General features: G+C 42.2%; 1 protein-coding gene across 1 annotated transcript in view; it reads right to left on the reverse strand.

Moving 5' to 3' along the window:
* The window catches only part of PPM1E (protein phosphatase, Mg2+/Mn2+ dependent, 1E), a 193,505-nt gene that overhangs the window by 3,164 nt on the left and 182,083 nt on the right, over positions 1 to 8,258 (reverse strand). Inside the window, exons 5-6 of the mRNA XM_011979258.1 lie at positions 6,391 to 6,534; positions 5,736 to 5,829 (exon numbers count right to left, since the gene is read on the reverse strand). Of these exons, the coding sequence (XP_011834648.1) occupies positions 5,736 to 5,829; positions 6,391 to 6,534 (238 nt within the window). The remainder of the gene's footprint in view (positions 1 to 5,735; positions 5,830 to 6,390; positions 6,535 to 8,258) is intronic.

Below are 8,258 nucleotides of genomic sequence, written 5' to 3' on the forward strand. Positions count from 1 at the left end.
AACTGAACTCCAGATATTTACAAAGGGCTTTACTGTACAGCAGTGGCATACTGCTTAGTGGTTAACGACACCAGCACTAGAGTCAGACTGCCTGGTCCAAATCCTAGCTCTTCTATTTGTCACCTACACAACTCTCATCAATTACTATCCTTTCCATTGCACTAAAACCAAACTTTTTGACTCAGGGAAGATTAAAATGAAGATAAACTCACTTGAGTGATCTGACTATATTTTCATTATTTCTAGTATCTGGTATGGGTTCTCTGACCCAAGAAAGTTGGCCAGGCGCAGTGGCTCACGCCTGTAATCCCAGCACTTTGGGAGGCCAAGGCGGGAGGATACTTGAGGTTGGGAGTCCGAAGCCAGTCTGGCCATCATGGTGAAACCTTGTCTCTACTAAAAATACAAAAATTAGCCAGGCCTGGTGGCGTGCATGTGAAGTCCCAACTACTCAAGAGGCTGAGGCAAGAGAATCGTTTGAACCCAGGAGGCAGAGGTTGCAGTGAGCCCAGATTGCGCCATTGCACTCCAGCCTGGACGACAGAGGGAGACTGTCTCAAATTAAAAAAAAAAGTTTCTTTCCAACATTTTACATTTCTGTTTAATCCTCAAATAGGCTAGAAAGCTCATTAGGAACTCTATGGATAACTCTGCTAGAACCAGTGTGGGCACATGCCCTATCCAGCAGGTTGCGTGATTAGATACACAGAGCAACAAATAATTACTTAATATAATTACCTGGGTTAGTATATCTATGAGATAAGAAATTAGTCTTCGATGTTATAAACGTTCATTTCACTCCTTCCATTCACAAACATATAACCCTCTCATCTTACTCATATCTAGGCTCTTCTCCATTCATTCATTCATTATTTTTATTTTTTTATTTTGAGACGAAGTCTCGCTCTGTCAGCCAGGCTGGAATGCAGTGGTGCAATCTCAGCTCACTGCAACCTCCACCTCCTGGATTCAAGTGATTCTCCTGCCTCAGCCTCCCAAGTAGCTGGGATTACAGGCACGCACCACCATGCCCAGCTAATTTTTGTATTTTTAGTAGACACGGGGTTTCACCATGTTGGTCAGGCTCCTGACCTTGTGATCTGTCCGCCTCGGCCTCCCAAAGTGCTGGGATTAGAGGCATGAGCCACCGTGCCCAGCCCTCATTGATTATTTCTTACAGGAGTCAAGACCATCTTTCCAAGGCCGGGCGCGGTGGCTCAAGCCTGTAATCCCAGCACTTTGGGAGGCCGAGACGGGCGGATCACGAGGTGAGGAGATCGAGACCATCCTGGCTAACACGGTGAAACCCCGTCTCTACTAAAAATACAAAAAACTAGCCAGGCGCGGTGGCGGGCGCCTGTAGTCCCAGCTACTCGGGAGGCTGAGGCAGGAGAATGGCGTAAACCCGGGAGGCGGAGCTTGCAGTGAGCTGAGATCCGGCCACTGCACTCCAGCCTGGGCGACAGAGCCAGACTCCGTCTCAAAAAAAAAAAAAAAAAAAAAAAACCATCTTTCCCAAGCATGCTTTTGATTTAGTCAACTTCACTTCTATGCTATGGTGCCTCCATAGCCTGTTAGAGCTCATCAAAACTCAATCTATTTAAGCAGAAAATGCAAAAATTTAAAAGAGATATTTAAAAATAAATAAATAAAATCCAACATGGATTCAGTGTCCTTCATCAATTTACTAAAGTTCCCATCCCCTACTCTACCTGACTATATGATTATCATCATTATTATTTTCTGAATTCCACCTCTAAAAATAAATGTGATCTGAGTCACACTGTTCCCAAAAATCTTGTTTTAGTGCTTCAATTAAAAGACTACTGCAACTGTTAGTTTGGAACAGAACATACAAAGATTTGCACAGAGAAAATGTTGCCAAAGTTCTGGCTTTTCACCTGCTCTACTGTTGGGTGTCACATTCATGACATTTCGCCCCCAAATTTGGTAGGAGGGCATGAATATCCATTTCATGGTAGAAATGGCAACATCCTTTTGTCTTCAGCCTCCTCTCTCCATATGTTAGGAAACATATCATGCTGCTGTCAACTTTGGATCATAAGTCTGAAGGGCTCATGGGGAGAAACTGTTGAAAATCTTTTCATTTTTTAAGTATCATTTATTTCCTGAGTAGAGCTGAACTCTGCCCAGGAGTCCTTTTTCTCGTCCTTTTGCAGCCCCCTATTTTATTCCATGTGGTTTCCAATTCTTTCTCAAATTCTTCAACTTCCTCATCCACTTAAGCTACTGTTTTTTGGTAAATGGCCTAATTTCCTACTTCAAAGACAAGTTGATCGGCTTGAATTTTCTCAATTCCCCTCCCACTCCTGCCACACACACTCTCTTTGTTTAATCTGTAGCGATTCCCCCATATCAGCTACCATTTTCTCGGGGTAAGCAGTGTCCTTTTCCCGTCCTAACAGTGAGCCTGTGCTGCTGGTCCTGTCTCCCTAGGACTCTAGCTTCTCTACTCTCTCGTCTTCAATTTCTCCTCTACTTGCTGTCTTCCTTTTCCTACAAACATGCTTAAATCTAAAATCTCCTCATCCTAAAAATAGAAACAATAAAAGGGAACCCTTTCCTGAATCAGCTTTTGCCTTAAACCACCACACTATTTCCTTTCTCCCCTTCACCGTCAAACTGCCCAAGAAATTAAATCTACACTTGCTCCTTTATGTTACTGCCTATTCCCGCCTGCCAGATTGTTTGTTGATTAGTAGGTTTTCCCACCTACCAATCCGTCTCATCAGTTAAATTGATACCCTCCTCCATATCCCTTTTTAGCTCTCCTCATCTCTGTAACAAACTCTATGAATGTCTCCCAGCCGCCTGTTTCTACTCTAGCCCAGCTTCCACACAAATATCTTTATAAATACAAATCTGACCCTGTGGCCCCTCTGCATATTCACCTGGTAAAGTCCAGACTACTTAGCCTTGCACATAAGGCCCTTCGCAATCTGGCAACACTGCTAATCTCTTACCACTCCCATCTCTGCTCTAACCTGTACTTGTTGTTTTTCCTAAAACATGCCATGCCCTTTCAAACCCCTGTATATTTATGCTCTCTACCTGTGTAGGGATTTCCTTCCCAGCACATTATCCTCCACATTCAACTCAAAAGTCACTCCATGTATGAAGTCTCCCTTATCCATTCTTAGATTATTTTTTATTATTAAAATAGAGATGAGGTCTCACTATGTTGCCCAGGTTGGTCTCAAAATCCCGGGCTCAAGCATTCCTCCCACCCTGGCCTCCCACAGTGCTGGCTGCCACACCCAGCCTTCTGTCTGAGATTGTCACTTATTAAGGGACATTCTTCCCATCTTTAGTTTTACCTTTTAGAAGAAGAGGCTGGTATCCTCTAGTAAGTTAGTTCTGTAACAAGCATGAAAGATGATCCTCAGTCCTCTGACAAAGACAGGTCAGATCAGGCGAAACAGGTGTTTGGTTTGAGCTGTCAACCTAATTCACTGGCCACTCAAGCACCCATATAATGATTATTAATGTAAATTGGTTCCACAAATAGTATAGTCCTCTGGTTCAGTGATTTTCAGTCAAGGATAGCATTTGATGGGTGTTGGGTCCTGTTAAACCTACAATGTGCATGATAAAGACTTTTCCCCACCAAGAATAATAATAATTCCATAGAAGGGTATATTTTAGAAATGAGAAATTTCCCCTTTTTGGCCTTATTCTAGAGTTCCTAATAAATAACTCCCTCCAGTCTAAGGTCAAGCCAATTCTCAATTTTTCAGGAGCTTTTTGTAGACTCTTTTAGCTCTCTATTTCTCTTTCAGCTTTCTGCTCATATTTGGGCCACTTCACAGCTTGCCAGCACCTTCCCAAAGAGTGGGAGGAACTCAAATCAGTGGTGAAAGCTAAATCCTTTCAGATTTTCTTCAGGTTCTGGAATTTTTTGGTGATAATTAAATTTTGAGACTAGATGTGGATTTCAACCCAGTCTAATTACTTCATTTCTTTAGGGAAGCAGAGATTAAAAGCTGCAGTATACATGTAATGTACATATCACCCATATAGATATACATATTGATTTATTCTTTTTTAAAAAAATAGGAAGTGAAGCTAAACCATGAAGCCTAAAATAATAAACCCAGGGCCCAAAGTGAGACAAAGATAGAAATAGCTTAATTCTTTGAACTAACACCCTTGCATTTTGTCCAGCCAACTTAGCTGTTTAATCTCTATGTTTTAGACTGAGTTTCATTGACTTTCCCCTTCTTTTGAAAAATTTAAGTCCCAGGGATATACGGTTCTTTGAAACCCCAGGGTTATCTGACAAATGACTGTATTCCACATACAGAAAGTAGTTTTCATATAAAAAGCACAATGTTTTTCCTATCAACTTATTCTGTTATTTATGTCATTTTAAAATTCATTGAAATAATTTAGAGGCATAAACAAAATAAATGTGGATAAAATATGGAGAAAGGCTTCCATTCTCTGGAAAATACTGATTTGACCCAAAGTGCAGTGAAATAAGAAACACTGTCATTTTTTGTTTTTAAGACAGAATCTTTCTCCCTTGGCCCAGGCTGGAGTGCAGTGGCACAATCTTGGCTCACTACAGCCTCAAACTCCTGGACTCAAGCAATCCTTCCACCTCAGCCTCCTGTGTACTAGGATTACAGGCACAAGCCACTATGCCCAGCTTTTTTTTTTTGAGATGGAGTCTCGCTGTGTCGCCCAGGCTGGGGTGCAGTGACGCGATCTCGACTCACTGCATGCTCCGCCTCCCGGGTTCACACCATTCTCCTGCCTCAGCCTCCTGAGCAGCTGGGACTACAGGCGTCCGCCACCACACCCAGCTAATGTTTTGTATTTTTAGTAGAGATGGGGTTTCACCATGTTAGCCAGGATGGTCTCCATCTCCTGACCTCATGATCTGCCCGCCTTGGCCTCCCAAAGTGCTGGGACTACAGGCGTGAGCCACTGTGCCCTGCCTTTGTTGTTGTTGTTGTTGTTGTTTTTTAAGAGATGAAGTCTTACTATGTTGCCCAGGCTGGTCTTGAACTCCTGGGCTCAAGTGGTCTGCCCGCTTCAACCTCCCACAACACTGGGATTACAGGTGTGAGCCACTGTGCCTGCCCCAACTGTAGTTTGAAGCAGATTTGTGTACTAATGTTTAAAGGCTTCCATAAAATTTAAAATGTATAGAAACTAGGAAATTCTGCATTTCTTGATATGGTTCTCTTTCTTTTTTGTTTGTTTTGTTTTGTTTTTTTTGAGACGGAGTCTCGCACTGTCACCCAGGCTGGAGTGCAATGGTGCGATCTCCACTAGCTGCAACCTCCGCCTCCCAGGTTCAAGCAATTCTCCTGCCTCAGCCTCCCAAGTAGCTGGGATTACAGGTGCCCGCCACCATGCCTGGCTCATTTTTTGTATTTTTAATAGAGACGGGGTTTCACTATGTTGGCCAGGCTGGTCTTAAACTCTTGACCTCGTGATCCACCCGCCTCGGCCTCCCAAAGTGCTGGGATTACAGGCGTGAGTCACTGCGCCTGGCAGTTCTCTTTCAATAATGGAATTTAAGTATATAAATGTACAGGTTTAACTAAATCAAACAATTAAAAGAGACATCCAATTATTATTTTAAAGAATAGTAAGCATTCTGGTAATATAAATTATCATCTCAGGTTCCCTGTATCAGAGTTAATACAGGACAATGAGCTAGAAGAGGACAGTTTGGGGAAACAAAAATTTGTTTTTCCTACCAATAGCTCTGGAGACTGACAGACTTCCATTCACCCTCCAGGCACCAAACCAGACTACGCAACCTCCAAGGGCCTCAATTCGCTGCTTTTCATCCTAAACAGCAATGCAATAAAAAGAAGCAAATAACTGGATTCAGGATTTATTCCTTTACTTCAACAGTAAACAACAGATATAATACTCATCAGCTCATGAAAAGGTTCTCCTTGTTTCTCCATTGGAGGGTGAGCACAGTTGCTGATGTAATAGCAATAACTGTAATAATTAAGGGAATCCTGGCCGGGTGCGGTGGCTTACGCCTGTAATCCCAGCACTTCAGGAGGCCGAAGCGGATGGATCACCTGAGGTCAGGAGTTCAAGATCAGCCTGGCCAACATGGTGAAGCCCCGTCTCTACTAAAAATATAAAAATTAGTCAGGCATGGTGGCGCAAGCCTGTAGTCCCAGCTACTCAGGCGGCTGAGGCAGGAGAATCACCTGAACCCAGGAGGCAGAGGTTGCAGTGAGCCAAGATCATGCCATTGCACTCCAGCCTGAGCAACAGAGCGAGACTCCGTCTCAAAAAAAATAAATAAATAGTAAGTGAATCCTAATCAATAACTAGAAAATCTAAAGTAATAACTAGAGCATGGGCTCTATTAAAACAGACCATACTTACCTCTCTGTCTGGTTTATGTGGCTTCATTAGTTCAACAGCTTGACCCTTTCTCACAAGCATAACCTGGGAATCACCCACCCAGGCCACATGTAGCATGTTGCCTCTGATGAAAGTCACCACTCCTGTGGTCCCACATCTTAAGCTCTGAAAATAGTTTAAATAAAACTAGACTCAGTGAAAAGAAATAGATACAACATTCTTATTGAGAAGCAATTTATAATTAATATAAGCTTTTCAGCTGGGAGCTATACTATTAATAATGGAATTTCACACATATACAATAATTCATTGTCTCAATGCATTTTTATATGCATGTATGTATTTATATATATATACACACATAAGTCCACCTGATCTGTGATATGCAGTGCAGGGATGATTATTAATTCTACTTTAAATACAGATAAGAAAACTATGGCAGGTTATGTGACTTGCCCAAGGGCAGGTAACTATTAGTACATAAAACAGAATTGAAATTATTTTTCCTCCCAGTCAAGCACCAAATCCTCTATACCAATCCTCAGAGTAAAAATTCTGCTCTCCATTTCATTACTGACATCGTATTTGTTCAGTGGGAGAGTTCTAGCTGTACGAAATGATATATAAAGCATGATTGGTACACAACAGATGCTCTAATCTCTGGAAATTAAGCTAAGGAGCCAAGAGACAGCTTACGTTCCCTGGAGTACTAAGATGCTTATACCTTTAAAAAATATCCTCCCGACAGTATTTTTAGAGGCCTTTGCTTTTGGAACATTGCATAAAGAACTAACAGCCTGGAATTTCACTGCAGTAGCTACCACTGTACTTAAAGCTCTTGATCCTACTATACGAAAATGACATCCCCATTTGACATGAGTCACCACCAAATGAGCATGACTTTCTGTTACTAAGGACCTGGCCTAAATTAGAACCAATGCGTCAGGGGTGGTAAAAGGCCTCTTGTATCCAATGAGAAAAACAACTTCTCATTTCCCCTATATAGGGAAAGTTTGTTATAAATCCTCACCCACCAATAAAATATCTTCCCACACAGAATGTTCAAAAACTCAGCCCCCTAGAACACATGATAAACACACTTCAGTGCATATGCCCTGGAGAGAACAGGAGGCAGGGCTGCTTCACAACAGGAATAGCTGCTTTCTTCCCAGTGGTTAGCGGCACACGGAAGCATAAGAAGGAGAAAAGGGGCTGCTGAGACAAACCTAAATTATTCAGAACTATTGACAGAACTGAGAGACGCCAGGGTCATTGACAAAACAAATGAGGTAAACATGGTCAGAAAAAAAAAACAAACAAAAAAAAACCAATTTTGAGAAGACAGAGGAAAAAGAATAGAATAGAGGATAAAGAAGACAGAGTGATTCTCTTTGTTTCATATTGGTGATTACAGGTCACCTCTCAGGGGCCCGCCGTTGTCCTCAAATCAGATAATAAAAGCCTGCAGCTTCAAGAGAGGCAGAGCCAAGCAGAACACAGGTCCTCAAGAGACTGGGAGCTCTGAGGTCAAGAGCAGCTTTATTCTCCAGCACCACCTCTTTGTGTGGACTCTACTGGTTACTGTTGGATTTGCATATTAATCCAAATTTAGGGGAGGGGAGAGATTAAGAATAATTCTCTTTCTTAATACCAAATAGGTCTGAATTATTGTTTCATTAATTCCAAGCCCCATTATTGCTTGTAGCATAACTATGCTATCAAAAAAATGGATTAAATGATTACCCTGATCTCTTCAAGCCTATTTTAAAAAGAGTTAATGTGCCGGGCGCGGTGGCTCACGCCTGTAATCCCAACACTTTGGGAGGTCGAGGCGGGTGGATCACGAGGTCAGGAGATCGAGACCATCCTGGCTAACATGGTGAAACCCT

The sequence above is a fragment of the Mandrillus leucophaeus genome, unplaced genomic scaffold, assembly GCF_000951045.1.
Source record: "Mandrillus leucophaeus isolate KB7577 unplaced genomic scaffold, Mleu.le_1.0 Scaffold20, whole genome shotgun sequence".
Classification (NCBI taxonomy): domain Eukaryota; kingdom Metazoa; phylum Chordata; class Mammalia; order Primates; family Cercopithecidae; genus Mandrillus; species Mandrillus leucophaeus.